Source organism: Etheostoma spectabile, chromosome 21 (genome assembly GCF_008692095.1).
Source record: "Etheostoma spectabile isolate EspeVRDwgs_2016 chromosome 21, UIUC_Espe_1.0, whole genome shotgun sequence".
NCBI lineage: Eukaryota > Metazoa > Chordata > Actinopteri > Perciformes > Percidae > Etheostoma > Etheostoma spectabile.
This window is the reverse complement of record NC_045753.1, coordinates 4610011-4629385: the sequence shown is the minus strand read 5'-3', so window position 1 is coordinate 4629385 and position 19375 is coordinate 4610011. Positions and strand designations below refer to the sequence as shown.

At 42.7% G+C, this 19375-nt stretch overlaps 1 protein-coding gene across 1 annotated transcript in view; it reads left to right on the top strand.

The window, feature by feature from the left end:
- The window catches only part of ryr2a (ryanodine receptor 2a (cardiac)), a 250065-nt gene that overhangs the window by 218853 nt on the left and 11837 nt on the right, over positions 1–19375 (top strand). Inside the window, exons 96-109 of the mRNA XM_032502936.1 lie at positions 332–547; positions 1256–1528; positions 3171–3377; positions 4236–4535; positions 5392–5462; positions 6688–6838; positions 7551–7637; positions 8309–8578; positions 8752–8882; positions 9787–9829; positions 11721–11854; positions 15755–15815; positions 16737–16883; positions 19003–19137. Of these exons, the coding sequence (XP_032358827.1) occupies positions 332–547; positions 1256–1528; positions 3171–3377; positions 4236–4535; positions 5392–5462; positions 6688–6838; positions 7551–7637; positions 8309–8578; positions 8752–8882; positions 9787–9829; positions 11721–11854; positions 15755–15815; positions 16737–16883; positions 19003–19137 (2226 nt within the window). The remainder of the gene's footprint in view (positions 1–331; positions 548–1255; positions 1529–3170; positions 3378–4235; positions 4536–5391; positions 5463–6687; positions 6839–7550; positions 7638–8308; positions 8579–8751; positions 8883–9786; positions 9830–11720; positions 11855–15754; positions 15816–16736; positions 16884–19002; positions 19138–19375) is intronic.

Genomic DNA, 19375 nt, shown 5'->3' with positions numbered 1-19375 from the left:
TTAGTCATTACTGATTCACACCTAAACAGTTAAAAAACACCTATATAACTATATTAGTTTGTGGTGTGCTGGCCAGTTGTACTTTTTTAAAATTGGGTAAGGCATTAGACTGCAGCCTACAAATTATAGTGTATTAGTTCACATTTACCCCAGATAAAAGGACCCAAGTAATATCATTGGAGTTGTAAATGTGATTCGGATAACATCCTCAAGAGTCCTCATTTATAACAGGATTTTGGAGGTTGAGGGTTATATAGTGGGAAACATGTTGAAAAAGGAAATGTTTATGCAAAAGAAAAAAAACATGTTAAACTAAACTGTGATTCAAAAGGACATTGGCTTCAATGTGGCGGTTTTGCTGACCAACCTGTCGGAGCACATGCCTCATGACACCCGGCTGCAGACCTTCCTGGAGCTGGCAGATAGCGTTCTCAACTATTTCCAACCCTATCTGGGCCGGATCGAGATCATGGGCAGTGCCAAGCGCATCGAGAGGGTCTACTTTGAGATCAGCGAGTCCAGTCGAACACAGTGGGAGAAACCTCAGGTAAAGATGACACAGCATATGAATCAATAGTATATATATAAATGTGTCATGTCTAATTGGGATATTTTTACGTAACCGTGGTTTCTTTAGTTAACCGCGGTTAATTGCTAATATTACCTAAGGTCTTTAGGGTATGAATGTTGATAGTAATTGTTGATGTTGTTTGGATATGCCAAATTGTAATTATATAAGTGCTTATTGGTCGGACTGTTGAGCTAAAGCTCTGCTTTTTGTTAGTTTTGCCAATAGTATTTTTATACTATTTATATTTATACTATTTTTTGTACTCCTAATTTAATTGTATCTGTTTTTGTTAATGATCAATGCCTTGTTTTTTATTGTGTGTTATAGTGAATTTTATGTTTTTTAAGAAGAAGACAAAAAACAATGTTTTTAATAATATAGAGGCGTGGTTTATATGCTGTGGACCTGTGTTAATATATGTTCTTGGTCACATAACAGTAATATAACTACAAGATGTATCCTGGAATTCATTCAACACTTTAATTTGTTTGAAAAAGCAATAAATAAATGTTTTTAAATTTGACTCAAAGACACAATTATATATGCAAAATTTGGAATTGTTACAGCTCTGTGTCAGTGATTGTCACACCGTGTGATCTGGTTACACTGTTGTAAGTGACAGTGACAATAAATCCCCAAATTTCCTCCCTTCTCCTTATTGTCGCTAATATATCTTCTGCCCAGGTCAAAGAATCCAAGCGTCAGTTCATCTTTGATGTGGTGAATGAAGGAGGGGAGAAGGAGAAGATGGAGCTGTTTGTGAATTTCTGCGAGGACACCATCTTTGAAATGCAGCTGGCGGCTCAGATGTCTGACGCCGGCGAGCGCTCAGCGATGAAAGAGGAGAGTGAGCAGGAGAAGCCGGGCGAGGAGAACCCCGAGATGGGCTTCTTCTCTGTCACCACTGTCCGCATGGCTCTCTTAGCTCTGCAACACAACGTCATGCTGCTTATAAAGGTAAGAGCGCGCACAAACCCAAACACAGCTAGCAATCAAAGGGTGTGTATCAGATTATTTCAAAGGTCTAGTTGAAATTTATTTTAAATGTGTTTTTTTTTGTGGAATAAGAAGATTGACACCAATCTCATGTCTGTGTGATCAAGAACGTTCCAGCACATAAATCTAAACCACAAATAGTCATTTTTACATTTCTGTAGTTAAACAAACAGGACACATGTGTTTTTTAGTGATCTCCAGAGCTGTTAGATAGTAGCTGGTAGATAAATGCCAGGCTAGCTGTTTTCCCCTTTTGTTAAGCTAAGCTAAGTAGGCTAACCACATCCTGGCTCCAGCCCTGTACCACACATGAATGAAACTGGCATCCATCCTCTCATCTCACTCTGAAAAAGAAAGGTAATTTGTATATATTCCAAAACTTGGTACTTTCGCTCTAAAATATTCAGAATTCTAACTTTTTGAAAAAATGTACATGCAAGGGGATATCATATTTTTCAGAAATACATTGAAGACAGACAAACATGCTTTTAAATGAGAGAAAGGTACAAATTCTAACTGCTATGCTGTCAAATTGTGTCATTGGTCCTTGATGTGATTCGCAGCCAACAGTGACATAGCTCCCTGCTGCTTGCTTGGTAATGACACTGTGTAAATGCTGGGCATTGAACAGTTTTTTTTTTTTGTGACCACATTTTTTGAATCATTTTTTTTTTAGAACAAGTGACAAACAATACACTGCGACTAGGAAAGCGTCCCAGGGCCCAAAAAAAGAGGATAGATGGGAGGGAAACAAAAAAAAACAACAGACACACACACAGACAGACAGACAGACACAAGACAAGGGACCAAACACAACAACAGTTAAAGCAGCGATTCAGCGATGCCCAGCCAAGTGTCCAGAGTCTTTCCCGGTGCTCCATTAATGCGTGTCGTAGCGAGCACCACACCCCATCCAAAAAGGAAGGGGTCGTGAGGCGGTTTCCAACGGGTTGCAATTATCCTCTTTGCAGCTGTAAGTCCAGCAAACACAGCACATTTTTGAGTCCCAGAAAGCTGAAAGGCTGACAGGTTATTCAGAATCAAGACATTTACAGTAACAGGCACAGTAACATTAAACTAAGAGGAAATTTTGGATTCAGTATTGTTCCAGAACTGACAAACGGAGTGAAGATATGTGCCTTGTGCTTTTATTGGGCAGAAAGTGCATAAAGGGCTGTTAATTATTTTCCTGTGGTGCATTTTTACGGGGGTAAGATAAGACCAATGAACCATTGAACAGTTGTTGTTACTCAACAGCAAGCAGTAGGACTGTGTATTATTATTATTTTTTCAGCTCCTGCTACGTGAGCCCCGTCTCTGTGTAACGTAGAGTTTTTCCTGCGTGTCTCTGCGACGTGTAACGTTAGACAGCCAATCACAAGCATTATTACATCTTGGTAGAAGCGTGCTGCATGCTTATTGGCTCACTGATCCTGATGAGATTCACTCCTTAGGTATTGGAATTTGGCATTGAATGACAAGTCATTTTTTGATTCTCAATACTTTGACATTTTGGTCAGTAACTAAAAAGTATTAAATTCAGTACCCAGCCCTAGCAAGCAGTTGAACGGACCATTCATCTAAACTTTATCTGTCTTTTCAGGTACTGTCCATGAAGAGTTTGAAGAAGCAGATGAAGAAAATAAAAAACATGACAGTGAAGGACATGGTGACCACCCTGGTGTCTTTTAACTGGTCGGTGTTGCTGGGCCTCCTTCTCGTAGCGTTCAGCGTTGCCCGAGGATTTTGCAGAATCTTCTGCAACGCCTTCATGGGAGGCAATCTGGTGGAGGGCGCCAAGACCATAAAGGTTTCTATACATTTATTATAAAGCAATAGAGCAGTGTATCCACAGGTCATTAAAACAAACTATATACAGTAGCAGCAGGCGCCTGGATAGCTCACCTGGTTGAGTGGGCGCACCAAGTACCAGGGCTCAACACTAAGGATTTGTTTAAGTTAAAACTCAAACAAAATAAAATGACATGTTACTTCACATTATGAGCCACTTATTACGTGGATTTTACCAATCTGAAACATAAACATTTCTTCCCCACAATGTGTCGAACCAACATCCAACCCAGTATGTTTGGATTGGTAATATTAATAATAATAAGTAATAATTGCCCGCAGTTTAAACATACATTTTTGACCTGCCGTAGAAGAACAGTCGTGGAGAGTGACGTTTCTTCAGGCGACACAGCCCGACTAAGTTTCAGAAGAAGAAGAGAAGTTGAAGAGATGAATTTGACTGGGTGCGTTATGAAGAAGGAGCAATGTTCTGCGGCGTCTGCTGTCACCTAGCTAAGCAGCTGTGTACCTAGCAAGCGTTAGGAGCATTTGTATCAAATAAATGTATGAAGTTAAATATCAGCTAATATTCAACTGTGAAGTAACTACACCTTTTAAAAATAAATCATCCTCTGCCGGGTAGAAAGTGAAATTGTATAAAGATTATAAAATGATACATCTTTACCCGAACAAATGACTATTGTGCATGGACAAGTGAAACGTAAATGTACCTGTCCAAAGGACAAGTGCTTGAAAAAGTTCATGTCAAGCCCTGATGTCCTTACGGCAGCGGACGTGGGTTTGGTTCTGACCTGCGGCCCGTTGCTTCATGTCATTCCCCTTCTCTTTTATAATACCTAACCTGTCACCACCGCAGGTGTCAGAGCTGCTGGCCAACATGCCTGACCCCACCCAGGACGAGGTGCGGGGTGAAGGGGAGGACAGAGAGAAGAGACCCCCCAAAGAGGACCTGGCTGACCTGGCAGTCAACATCAGTGAGACCGAGCTGCTGTCAGACATTTTTGGCCTAGACTTAAGAAGAGAGGGGGGCCAGTACAAGATCACCCCACATAACCCCAACGCCAGCCTAACCGAATTGCTCAACTCGCCGGTTCCTTCCCCGACCCCCCCAACCCCACCCGCAGCAACCCCAGCTGAGCTCAGACGGAGGCATCAGGTGAGTCTAACTCATTTTTAGGGCCAGAGCACCAACAGGTACAAGAACCCAATTGAAACGGAATGAATAAGTATTGGTTTGCACAATGAATCACATGTTTGAACGGCTCAAACTCACAAAAGGTTTTACACATGGATGTGACAAAATAGTCTGAAAGCGCCCCCTAATTTAAAGACCCAATGTCGAATTTGACATAAATTAATGAAATTATCTAGGTGTGTGTAACATCTCCAGACGCACGAAAAAAAACAGGAAGTCAGCCTTTTTGTCTTTCTTAAAATCTCTATTTAAATTATTGACAAGTGTGTGTGTGTGTGTGTGTGTGTGTGTGTGTGTGTGTGTGTGTGTGTGTGTGTGTGTGTGTGTGTGTGAGTGTGAGAGCATTTGCTAATAAGCACATAGTACACCTGAGGCTGTCAGTAGTTTTGCAGATATTTGTTTATAATATCTGATATAGTTTGGGACAAATTAAAATGTTGATCTGATGAGGATGGCACTCAAGGAATAGATTACAAATGTTATTACAATTCCTCAAATTGATGAATGTGTGTACCCAGTTCCATGGCATTCCATCCACTATCTGAGATATTTCAGTCTTGACAATTGTTTTTGACAAATTTAAAGTCCAGAATTAATGTCCTTAGGTATTCTTTATTAAAGTATAATAGTCAACTTTTGTACTCTGCTTCTTTAAGACTGTGTGGGTGTTGTTAGATCACATTTGACTAACAGTAATTAAACAAACCACCCACTGTCTTCAGATAGTAATTCAAATGTTGCCAGTAGCTATGCTTTATAGTTAAAATACACTCATCCACGAATTGGCTTGTTTGTCTAATTATATTTTTTGTTCCAGTCGAAGGGCTCTTCCACAGAGGAGAAGGAAGCAACAGCAGAGGCAGAATGTGAACCTGAGAAAACATCCGAGTATGTACACATTTTTGTTGCGTAATCTGATTGCTACAACAAACATTGTTAATATGGTGGCAGACAAAACATTATGTACTGTATGGACAGTGCAGACATGAAAGTTTACAGCTATGAAATGCCATTAAATATAATAAATATATATAAAAAATAAAAGTATTTGACCAAAAACTCAAGATCCAGAGCTTTCCAACACATTTCATGATCTTCGTTGGCAAACCGAGGTACCTCAATTGACAGAAGTTGCAAACATGGGATGCGGTTGAAAGGTTCAGGAAAAAATCTAGTAAGTGAACCTTGCGTCAAGAATTTGACAAAAGCAAGTGTGTTTAGTAGTGCTGTCCGTTAAACACGTTATTAACAGCGTTAACTCAAACCCATTTTAACGGCGTCAATTCTTTTATTGCGAGATTGACTTTCTTTTTTGCCTTGCAACCTTTTTGTAGTTTCTCCACATGCTGTTGCAACATCTAGTAACGCTAGAAAAACTACAACACCCAATCTATCTAGCTAGAACGGAAACAAAACAACAGGCATTCACCCTTTTATTGGTGGTCAGTGTTACATTGTGTGAGAGACTATTTGCTCAAAGTGAGAATGTTAGTGTGAAATTGAACACTACAGCAGGCTATATGCTGGGGGGGGGGTCTTGAACACTACAATAGGCTATATGCTGGGGGGGGGGGTCTTGAACACTACAGTAGGCTATATGCCAATGCTGTTTTCAATAACAAAAACATTTGACAAAGCAAGCCGATCCACTTTTCAATGTTGATAAGAGCATTAAAATGAGAAAAAATAATGGAACGGAATGAAATCAAGGGACATTTAGAATAGATAAAAATATTTGATTAATTGCGAGTTAGCTATGACATTAATGTGATTAATGGCGATTAAATATTTTAATTGTTTGACAGCACTAGTGTTTAGTAGTTAGTCCAAACAAATTTAATATATATTTTTACATCCTGAAAACGTCTGACCACTTTCAATGTTTGCAACGTCATATCTGATATCTTTTTAGAGGAAACATGGCAATCAATGCCTGTATGTTCACTTACAAAAGTGACATGCAGTATGACATGTACACAAATTTACAATTTAGCCTGGTTTATAGACCATTATTCTTATTACTGTCCTTTCACTTAACCCTCTAAATGAAAACACAGTGAAGCAGTATTGTATTGTTAGCTGTGTGTAAGTGTAAATTGTTGTGTGATTGTAGAGGTGGCAATGTAGAGAAACAAGAAAAACAACAGAAGAATGAGAAGATCAAACCAAAAGTGAGAAGGCATCACACCTCAAAGTCTGACGAACCGGATCTGCAGGAGTCTGCCTTCTTGAAGAAGATCATAGCCTACCAGAGGAAGCTACTGGTACAGGACACGTTTCAATCCTTTTGTTTCAGCAGTGGTTGTTAACTCTCTCTCAGAACTTTCAATCCAGCTGGAAACACATTTACACTGTTTCTGCAACTGCTGGTTACATGTAGTGTTGGCAGTTAACAGGAGGAGGAGAGATATGATGCTAAAGGGCTTGTTAACAATCATAGTTGCAAAACACCTATACCTGTATATGAACACTGAAACAGTTTTTGGTTGCTCTAATCCTGGCCAGACAGAGATTCATACCTAATGTGATACTAAAATCCACAGTTCTCGTTCTGTAAAAAAATGTATTCTATAGTTCAGCTGAATCTAATGTGAGGTTTAGCTGTCTGAGTAACACAGATCTTCTAAAGTTACAGTACATCATTTTAGGACTAAATGTCCTCTTTGTTTTACCACTCTTCTACTGCACCTCAGCACAGGAACCAAAGAGGGAAATGTCAAACTCAAAAAGCTGTACCTTTGAAGGAAAACCACTTCATTTGTCTAACTCAGACTGCTGAAGCCCCATATTAACCTCCAATAATTCAAGAAGTAACAAGGACTCTGGTTTTTATTTTCCACTACTTACTGTTGATGGACAATACTCGCATGCAGTTGAGGCAGCTGATTTATTTAGGAGTTTTGTTGGAGGTCCAACATCAAGTGCTCAGTCTGGAAGATCCAGAAAGACTAGCTCTTCTCTGTGTCTCCCCTACAGAACTACTTTGCCCGGAACTTCTACAACATGAGGATGCTGGCGCTCTTTGTGGCATTTGCAATCAATTTCATCCTCCTATTCTATAAGGTAATGGTATAGCAGAGATGTTATCAGGTAAGAGACGGAAAACTTAATTCTTCACAACCTTCTGTCCTTGTACCACACGGAAAAGGAGAAGTAACGGCACATTCAGACCAACAAGCACTACAGTAAGACACTGCAACGAGCAGTGTTAGTGTGCTGACAAGAGCGGACACGAACCACGGTCTCCTGGGTGAAAAGTCCTGAGTGGCTTGACCCGTCCACCACCCCAACCTCTGCGGCATTTCGGCCTTTCATACTACTCGCTACTGTTGTCTCTTTTAATACTAGGTCTTCTTAAATTGCAGCGTAACTGCTGCTCTGCCGGGTGCGTTTCATACACACTCTGAAGGGTGATTTTTGCATCGTATCCGACGCTGACCAAGTGTCCAAAATTGGATTGAGAACAGATTGATACTCCATGTTATTATAAGGTTAGGGGTAATTAACCCTTCTCTGACAATCTATAAACAACTTTGAAGATTCTTAGTTTTACAAAGGTAGAATATTTTAGTGTGAGGCTAAAGTAGATGATTGCACGTTTTATATCCTGCCTGTGATTTTGTCATCGGTTATATCATCAGGGTGACAACATTTGCCTTTATGTCGTCTTGATTTATTCTTACAGGCCCCGTTGGATTTCTACATTTGAACAACTAATGTATTATCCCTTCCAGGTTTCTACATCCTCATCTGTGATTGAAGAAAGGGAAGTTGTGTACACCAGCAGCCAGGCACACAGCAGCGTTCAGTGGGATCCACTGGGAGGAGAAGTCATGGAGACAAAAGAGGAGGTGATGGACGAGACTGGGGAGCCCCTGAAGCCCGTCACAGTCCGTTTTGTCCTGGAGGAGAGCAGTGGATACATGGAGCCCATGTTACGGATCCTGGCTGTCATGCACACTGTCATCTCCTTCTTCTGCATCATTGGATACTACTGTCTCAAGGCAGGATGCTGACTATTGATATTTCAATTTTATTTAAATTTAATCTGTATACAACAGTTATCATTAAAACCTAAAACTTAAATCCTAACAAATTTTCTCAGATATTTCCAACACAAGGATTTGAATTTCCTGAAATGAATTCACACTCATTATTATTTACTGTGTGTGTGTAGGTGCCACTGGTGATCTTTAAGCGTGAAAAAGAGGTGGCTAGGAAGCTGGAATTTGATGGTCTTTATATCACAGAACAACCATCTGAGGATGACATCAAAGGACAGTGGGACAGACTGGTAATCAACACACAGTGAGTAGACCCTGTTTGTGTGCGTAAGAGTGTGTATTTGTGAGCTTGTAGTTTGTGTTATACAGTATATGCTACAACATCCATTAAAAAGCGCCTCATTCATTTCAAGACTATTGCTCACTTCTCCCTCCAGGTTGTTCAGAATTGGTCTGAAAGACACACAAAATTGTTGGCAAAGTAAGACAGAGGACGGTCAATTCCTTCATGTCTTGTGGTCCTGTGAAAAGGTCAAGGAGTTTTGGACCAGGATACATGATCATCTATGTTTAACTTGGGGATGGGTCAGTCCTAAGCAGGATGGATAAGCACATAAAAAGCTGGGTCCACACTAGTTTAATAATAGCCAGACAGATTATTTCTAATCCAGGAGAGGGTTTATGAGAGGGCTAGGGTGGTGGCGTTTGGGAAAAAATGTCATTTAAATGGGTTGCAGATTGGATGTCTATACTAGAAAATGGAGAAAGTAGCTGAACTTTCTGCAGGGCTCCTAAGAAGCTTTTGTGCTGAGAAGCGTAAACAATGTGCTTATAATTTATTCACATATACTGTACATGTGTTTATTTGTTTTATTTTGTTTTACAGTTTATTGTTTGTTATATTGTCTTGAATGTCATGGGTATTATGTAATCTTTTCTTAAATTTTGTAAGTGAGAAGTGATGACAAGTGTGGTGGGGGTGGGGGGGTATGTTTATGTTGTAAAATTCCAGTCTTTAGGTTGTTTCAAAAACAAAAATCAAATTGTGTTATTCATAAAAAACATCCATTGAAAAGACAAATGGCAAAAACCTGGGGGGAAAACCTGAGAAGTGGTTTAAACTTTGCTTTTATTGTTGTTGCAATTCTTTACAGTTCCATTTTTATAATATTACACCCTTCATTAGCCTTGTGTCCTGTGATTTTCAGATCTTTCCCCAACAACTACTGGGATAAGTTTGTGAAGAGGAAGGTAGGTGTCACTGTTTTTGAAGACCTGGGTCTAAATTGTCAAAAGATCTTTTCTTGCCACCAGGAGTCCTCCTCCTATTCACAAAGCTGGAGAGAGATAGTTTTACTAAAGAAAAAAAGAGAACTCCTGAGCTAAGAGAAGGGGCAGAGTTCACCCCCTTGCTGGGGATGACGTCATGTGAATTTGTTGAACTTCTTCATTTCCACAGCGATCTTTGTTTGACAAGCGGCCGTCTGTCAGTGAGCATGAAATAAAGCGAGCAGGAGGACAAGTTAAGATTGATTTTTGGTTAGATTAATCGTTCTGAGGGCTGAGTCTGATATCATCAGCGCTGCAATTTGAAACTAAAACTGAAGTTATAAGTTTATTATCCTTTTATTTTTACAAAACACTGGTGTGGTGAGGCACATACTAACTGTGAGTAGGTCTTAGTAATGTGATGTCGAACTAGGTCGGAAAGCAAGAATGTTTAAACTTGACCCGAGCTGCAAAAGCTGGCGATCATAAAGAGGGGGTACATGAAATAGTTAAAAAAGAATGGTACACTTTTTTAGACTGCCTCCCTGGTAGACATTCATAGTGTTGAAATGAAAAATGAAATGTCTTATACGTACACATTAATTGATCAGCTGTGCGGTGAACCCACAGAAGCAGCATTTGAGTCTTTTCACAGTTTTGACCAATGACTAATTTGGCTAGTGCAGGTTATAAAGTACTGACTTCAAAAACCAGGTTTTAGACATCAAAACGGTTCAAAAGAAACAGGGTAGGCCTTATACATCTGTATAGACAGTTTGTTTTGATATCGTATCAACCAAGGCTTGGTCCCACATTTCTCCTGTAGTTCTGGGAAGGTTGCATTGAAGATTAATCAAGCTGAAACATGTGAGTCTGTTGCTCTTGGTGGCTCTAGTAAAACACGTTGTGGTACTGGCAATTTAAAGGTCCCATGACATGGTGCTCTTTGGATGCTTTAATAAACACCGTAATGGTTCCTAATACTGTATCTGAAGTCTGTTTCATATAGACCTTAGTGGTCCCCTAATACTGTATCTGAAGTCTCTTTTATATAGACCTTAGTGGTCCCCTAATACTGTAACTGTGTCTCTTTTATATAGACCTTGGTGGTCCCTAATACTGTATCTGAAGTCGCTTTTACATAGGCCTTAGTGGTCCCCTAATACTGTAACTGAAGTCTCTTTTATATAGACCTATGTGGTCCCGTAAGACTGTACCTAAAGTCTCTTTTACATAGACCTTAGTGGTCCCCTAATACTGTATCTGAAGTGTCTTTTATATAGACCTTAGTGGTCCCCTAATACTGTATCTGAAGTGTCTTTTATAAAAACCTTAGTGGTCCCCTTATACTGTATCTGAAGTCTCTTTCCCAGAATTCAGCCTTGGTTCAGAATTACAGCCACTACAACCAGTCCCACAATGAGCTTTCCTTAGTTTATGCCATTTCTGAGTCTGTAGCTTTTGAGGAGGAGAGGGGGGGGGGGGGGCAAGGTGGAGGCTGGGGGTGTGGTCTTGACCTACTGCCACTTTGCTTGTTTGAAAGCCATGATGTCTCTCTCTCATGGGTGGGCCAAATTCTCTGGGTGGGCAAAGCAGAGAAAGGCGAGGTAAACTTTCCCCTTATGATGTCATAAGGAGCAAGATTACAGATTGGCCCATTTGAGCTTTCATTTTCTCTAAGGCAGAGCAGGATACCCTGGGCTCGGTTTGCATCTATCACCATTTCTAGCCACTGGGGGACCATAGGCAGGCTGGGGGAACGCATATTAATTTAAAAAAACCTCAGAAATTGAACTTTTCATGCCATGGGCCTGATGAGATGTTACTACTACTACTGGAAAGTGTTTCTTCAAGGAGTTCTGCTCTTCCTCAGGTGATGGATAAATACGGAGAGTTCTACGGCCATGACCGCATCAGTGAGCTGCTGGGAATGGACAAGGCTGCCCTGGACTTCAGCGACTCTCACAAAAAGAGAAAGCCCAGGAGAGACAGCTCACTGGCGGCTGTGTGAGTAGTGTGTGTGTGTGTGTGTGTGTGTGTGTGTGTGTGTGTGTGTGTGTGTGTGTGTGTGTGTGGTGTGTGTGTGTGTGTGTGTTGTGTGTGTGTGTGTGTGTGTGTGTGTGTGTGTGTGTGTTATATGGGTGGATGTGGGTGTGTGTGGAGACAAATATCTATTGATTCTTTGCTGTACACTACTTGATTTGAATGAATTAGCTAATTAACCAATAACTTGATTAACACTTAGATTTCATCCAAGTTACTATGTCATAGCCCGGGGCCCCCGTCTTGAGCCAGGCCCAGACGGTGGGCTCGTGAGCGAGCGTCTGGTGGCCGGGTTTGCCACGGAGCCCGGTCGGGCACAGCCCGAACAAGCAACGTGGCACCTCTCCCTCCAACCCATGGGCCCACCACCTGTGGGAGGATCCAAAGGGGTCGGGGTGCGCTGCTATATGGGTGGCAGCGAAGGTCAGGGGCTTCGACGGACCAGAACCGGGCGGCAGAGGCTGGCTCTGGGGACGTGGAATGTCACCTCTCTGTGGGGAAGGAGCCGGAACTTGTGCGGGAGGTGGAGCGCTACCGGTTAGATCTGGTGGGGCTTACCTCTACGCACAGTCTCGGTTCTGGAACCGTTCTCCTGGATAGGGGTTGGACTCTGTCCTACTCCGGAGTTGCCCATGGTGTGAGGCGCCGGCGGTGTGTGGGGATACTCACAAGCCCCCGCTGAGCGCTGCTGCGTTGGAGTTTACCCGCGTGGACGAGAGGGTCGCCTCCCTACGCCTGCGGGTGATGGGGGGGAAAACTCTGACTGTTGTTTGTGCATATGCACCAAACAAGAGTTCGGAGTATTCGGCCTTCTTGGAGACCTTGAATGGAGTCCTGTATGGGGCTCCAGTAGGGGACTCCATAGTTCTGCTGGGGGACTTCAAATGCACACGTGGGCAATGATGGAGATACTTGGAGAGGCGTGATTGGGAGGAACGGCCTGCCTGATCTAAACCAGAGTGGTTGTCTGTTGTTGGACTTCTGTGCTAGTCATGGATTGTCCATCACAAACACCATGTTTCGAGCATAGGGATGCTCATAAGTGTACTTGGTACCAGAGCACCCTAGGCCAAAGGTCAATGATCGATTTTATAATCGTTTCATCTGATCTGAGGCCGTATGTTTTGGACACTCGGGTGAAGAGAGGGGCAGAGCTGTCAACTGATCACCATCTGGTGGTGAGTTGGGTCAGGGGTGGGGGAAGACTCTGGACAGACCTGGTAAGCCCAAACGGGTAGTGCGGGTAAACTGGGAACGTCTGGAGGAGGCCCCTGTCCGACGGACTTTCAACTCACACCTCCGGCGGAGCTTTTCGTGCATCCCTGTGGAGGCTGGGGGCATTGAACCTGAGTGGACAATGTTCAAAGCTTCCATTGCTAAAGCTGCGGCGGCGAGCTGTGGTCTTAGGGTTTTAGGTGCCTCAAGGGGCGGTAACCACGAACACCCTGGTGGACACCGGTGGTCAGGGAAGCCGTCCGACTGAAGAAGGAGTCTTTCCGGGATATGTTGTCTCGGAGGACTCCGGAGCAGTTGCAGGGTACCGACGGGCCCGAAGGGCTGCAGCCTCTGCTGTGACAGAGGCAAAGCAGCGGTGTGGGGAGAAGTTCGGAGAAGATATGGAGAAGGACTTTTGGTCGGCACCAAGGTGCTCTGGAAAAACCGTTCGCCACCTCAGGAGGGGGAAGCGGGGAATCATCCAAGCTGTATACAGTAAGGGTGGGACCTTGTTGACCTCAACTGAGGAGGTAATAGGGCGGTGGAAGGAGCACTTTGAGGAACTCCTAATCCAGCTGACACGCCCTCTTTGGTGGAGGCAGAGCTGGAGGATGATGGGGGATTGTCGTCAATTTCCCTGGTGGAAGTCGCTGAGGTAGTCAAACAACTCCACAGCGGCAAAGCCCCATGGATTGATGAGATCCGTCCTGAAATGCTGAAGGCTCTGGGTGTGGAGGGGCTGTCTTGGTTGACACGCCTCTTCAACATTGCGTGGAAGTCTGGGACGGTGCCTAAGGAGTGGCAGACCGGGGTGGTGTTCCCCTCTTCAAAAGGGGGACCAGAGGGTGTGTGCCAATTACAGGGGTATCACACTTCTCAGCCTCCCTGGTAAAGTCTACTCCAAGGTGCTGGAAAGGAGGGTTCGGCCGATAGTCGAACCTCGGATTGAAGAGGAACAATGCGGATTCCGTCCTGGTCGTGGAACAACGGATCAGATCTTTACTCTCGCAAGGATCTTGGAGGGGGCCTGGGAGTATGCCCAACCAGTCTACATGTGTTTTGTGGATCTGGAGAAGGCGTATGACCGGTCCCCCGGGAGAAATTGTGGGAGGTGCTGCGGGAATATGGGTGAGGGGGTCCCTTCTTAGGGCCATCCAATCTCTGTATGCCCAAAGCGAGAGCTGTGTCCGGGTTCTCGGCAGTAAGTCGGACTCGTTCCAGGTGAGGGTTGGCCTCCGCCAGGGCTGCGCTTTGTCACCAATCCTGTTTGTAATATATATGGACAGGTATTGAGGCGTAGTCGGGGCGGGGAGGGGTTGCAGTTCGGTCGGCTCGGGATCTCATCGCTGCTTTTTGCGGATGATGTGGTCCTGATGGCATCATCGGTCTGTGACCTTCAGCACTCACTGGATCGGTTCGCAGCCGAGTGTGAAGCGACTGGGATGAGGATCAGCACCTCTAAATCTGAGGCCATGGTTCTCAGCAGGAAACCGATGGAGTGCTTTCTTCGGGTGGGGAGTGAGTCCTTACCCCAAGTGAAGGAGTTTAAGTACCTTGGGGTCTTGTTCGCGAGTGAGGGGACCATGGAGCGTGAGATTGGTCGGAGAATCGGAGCAGCCGGTGCGGTATTACATTCCGTTTATCGCATCATTGTGACGAAAAGAGAGCTGAGCCAGAAGGCAAAGCTCTCGATCTACCGGGCAATTTTCGTTCCTACCCTCACCTATGGTCATGACCGAAAGAACGAGATCCAGGGTACAAGCGGCCGAAATGGGTTTCCTCAGGAGGGTGGCTGGCGTCTCCCTTAGAGATAGGGGGAGAAGCTCAGTCATCCGAGAGGAGCTCGGAGTAGAGCCGCTGCTCCTTCGCGTCGAAAGGAGCCAGTTGAGGTGGTTCGGGCATCTGGTAAGGATGCCTCCTGGGCGCCTCCCTAGGGAGGTGTTCCAGGCACGTCCAGCTGGGAGGAGGCCTCGGGGAAGACCCAGGACTAGGTGGAGAGATTATATCTCCAACCTGGCCTGGGAACGCCTCGGGATCCCCCAGTCGTAGCTGGTTGATGTGGCTCGGGAAAGGGAAGTTTGGGGTCCCCTACTTGAGCTGCTGCCCCCGCGACCCGATACCGGATAAGCGGATGAAGATGGATGGATGGATGGATGGATACTATGTCATATTTATTTGTAACTTTGGAAGTTGATGTACTAAGCATAACGTGTTCAGTAATGTTAACAATATTCATAGCAGTCTGTGGCGGGCTGGCTATAGTTATCATATACTGACCAGGACAGACTCAGACCCAGTCAAAGTTAATTCACTTCTATATTTTAAAATGATTTCCTTTTTATGATAAAAAGGCAGGATTTTTTATGCTGTTCAGGTTAACAGTTGGTATTCTTGTTCTAAAGCAGTGTGCGGGGCCAGAATACCAGATAGGCGGAAATGAAATGCCGACAGATAGATTTGTTTTTCGTTAGTATGAATAATTCCCAACAGGCTGATCAGGACACACTTGAAATTGGAATGGGAGTTGATGGTATCAGGTTTTACTAGCAGAACCTTCATTCACCCTGAAAGCTCAGAGCCACAGGTCCTCTGGTCACATGGTATCAGACATGATGGTCCTCTGTGAGCCTCTTCTCCCTCTGTTATCAGGCTGAACTCCATTGATGTCAAATACCAGATCTGGAAGCTGGGCGTTGTATTCACAGACAATGTGAGTATGTAGTCATTCCTCAGTGAATCAACAGCTCCCCTTGCTGTTGAAATTCCCCTCCACAAATAACAGGGTTTCCAAAAACAATTTCTTATTTTGAGTTTTAAGAATTTAAATATTATCATGACGTCCACAGTAATTCTGTGGGTGTTAATGCAAATACAATAAATAAAATACTGTTTGTCGATAATGATAACATGTAAAACTGTGGTATTATTTACCATCTTTGCAGACATTTTCTGGATTTTAATTTAAATTAACCACACTATCACTACACTATACTATATTGTCTGACACTGACTTATTGAATAAAGATTCAGCTAATCTTGGTGTGGGTTCTTGCAGAAATGGGAATATTTAGTAAATGATGTGTTTATTACCTGTGCGTGGACAACAACACATTCTAAAAATGTTGGCAACACTGTTTTCATGGAGACAGACGCTGTGTGAGGGGAGGGGCTGTGTATGTGTGTGTGTGTTTAGAGTGACAGAGACGGAGGAGAGCGGGGAAAAGAAATGCAGCTGAACAAATGCATGTTTTATATAGCGTTAAAAAAAGAATTATAACGAAACGCAATGTGTGGCGTCCTGTGTTGATTGTGTGGCGCACCTCCACAAATTAGTCTGTGTGTGGGAAACACTGCAGTAATATATTCAAAAATATAGTTAATATCTAATCAGTGCAGGGGTTACTACATGTTGTCTGTCTCACTATTGTCTCATTATGAGAAGATAGGGTCCGGTTAATATCCCAGTCTAATACTAGGATTATTAAAAGTCACTTCATATGACATTTTTATGAATATAGATATTAACCTGCAAAGAAAGCCATAAAGTGAACATTGATATCCACAGTTGTCCATGCGTATCTGTATTAGTCATTAGCTTGACTAACAACTCTCTCTCCGTTGCTCCCTGCAGTCCTTCCTGTATCTGGCCTGGTACATGACCATGTCCATCCTAGGTCACTATAACAACTTCTTCTTTGCTGCCCATCTCCTCGACATCGCCATGGGCTTCAAGACTCTCCGTACCATCCTGTCCTCAGTCACACACAATGGAAAGCAGGTAAACAACCACTGTACTTACTCTGCTACAGTCAACATAAATACAACTGCACACATATTCCCGCATTTGCACGCTTCTACCCAAACATATACCTGTAAATACTGTTTGTAATGCCTAGGATTGGGTACTATTTACTTTTTTTCCGGTACAGTACCTGGAATTTGTTTCCGGTACTCAACGGTACCTTTTTCTGGTACTTTCCCTCTGCAGTAACAAAAAGGAATTTCGGTTGTAAAAATAATTCCGAACCTATTTATCATATATACTTAGAACATTTTGTTATTTATTTAGAACACTTTACACGCCAAAAATAAAATAAAACCCCTCCTTCTCTCTTCCAAAACCCGTACCTACAAACTAGCTTATAATATAATAATAATTACATTAATAATTATTCATTTCTTATACTGCACTGTATCTTTCGTTATTGTATTTCTATCGTATTCTGTTTTAGCCCTCTCTTTTAAACTGCTTTTTAGTGTTTTATGTAAAGCGTTTTAATTTGCCTTGAAATGTGCCATAGGAATTCAGTTGCCTTGAAGTGCCCTAACTGACTAAGTGCAGTGAACAAATTAACAGCTGGATGTGCCACAACATTCTGAAATTAAATGAAGGAAAAACAGAGGTGGTTGCTTTTAGAGCAAAAGAGGAACGATTAAAAGTCTGGGCTCAGCTTCAAACAACAATGTTAAAAACAACAGACAAAGCCAGAAATCTTGGTGTAGTCATAGACTCTGACATGAATTTTAACAGCCTGTTTTTTTTAGAGGTTTATTCTTGTGTTTTATCTGTGTTTATTTTTTAACTGTCTTTTAACTGTTTTAGTGTAAAGCACTTTGAATTGCCTTGTTGCTGAGATGTGCTATACAAATAAAGCTGCCTTGCCTTACCTTACAACAGCAGCCTGTCAGTCAGTAAATAGGGCATAGTGAATACAGTGGTGCCTGCCTGTTTCAGAGGAAGCCTGACGTTGACCATACCGTGACAGCTTTCTCTTCGCCGTTATATACTCTGTCTGCATGGAGTTTTGAAAAGAGTAACGACACTTGCAACCCTTTTACGGGCATTGTTGTGACCCACTGGGACTTTAACAAAGTCAACGTTGTTTCAATCCGTCCGCTGCACAGCGCTCTGTGGGTGTGTGTGTTGTGTGTGTGTGTGTGTGTGTGTGTGTGTGTGGTGTGTGTGTGTGTGTGTGGTGTGTGGTGTGTGTTTGTGTGTGTGTGTTGTGTGTGTGGGTGGTCGGAGCTCTGCTCTCATCAACATGCAGAGAGGACAGGTATGCTTTTGCTTATGCTCTCTCGGGTACCGAAATTTGACACCGTTTATTTTTTTATTTTTATTTATTTAACCAGAAAGTCCCTTGAGATTGAAATCTGTTTTTTGAGGGAGACCTGGCCAAGATGGCATTCCAGTTACAATTTAAATAGAAATACAGCATTGTCAAAACAAACAAACAAGCGTCACATACAAAGGAAAGAACAGGTCACATGTGGCAGTTACATTTTTTAGTTACATGGCATTTTAACATGGCCTTAAATTCATTTAATGGGAACAGATCATTTAGATGTAGCAAGTTTTACAAGTTGTTTCAAGACCATAGAGCGAAGTAAGAGAAGGCTTGTTTCCCCAGCTCAGTAAAAACCGTGAAACCTGTTGGAACGGAGAGGAAAACTGCTGGAATTCTGCTTGAGGAGATTACATAAATATGCTGGCAGTTTACCCAAAATGGCCTTGTATGCACAAGTTCTTTCTTCTTTAACGTGAATCGGCCCTCGGTAGTACCAACGTTATCCGGTACCCAACAGTAGTAGTACATAGTAACCACTAACTCATCTCATGTTCCAATAACTGTGTGCTTTTTACAGACACCATTTTAGTATAGTATAGTAAAAGGGAGTTTTAAACTACCCAAAATGACACCAACACAGAAATAATACTCTTGTCCTGATATACCGATAAAATATTAGACATAACGTTTCATGCAGTATTTAAGAGACCATGTCACATTTCTTTTAAAGTATATATAAAATCCTGACTGATATTTTTCCACTTGAGTTGTTTTCTGTGTATCCAGACTGCCTTGTATCACAGCAGCCGGGTCTCTTCTGTCTTCCAGCTGGTGTTAACAGTTGGCCTGTTAGCAGTGGTGGTGTACCTCTACACTGTAGTGGCCTTCAACTTCTTCAGGAAGTTCTACAACAAGAGTGAAGATGGAGAACTGCCAGACATGAAGTGTGACGACATGTTGACCGTGAGTATGATAATTGTAAAGCTTTAAGCTGCCGTAATGCAGTCATGCACATTCTTAACCTATTGTGCTTTACTGTAGAACGGTAAATACAGACTTGGTTACTATGGCTCAAATATATTTAATATTAGTATTATATATTTGGTTACAATGATACACAGCTTTGTTTACACTCATGCTTGTAGATCTAGACACCAAAACATGTTCCTTCCCAGGCACCGTGTTTCCGTCTGGCGCTTTT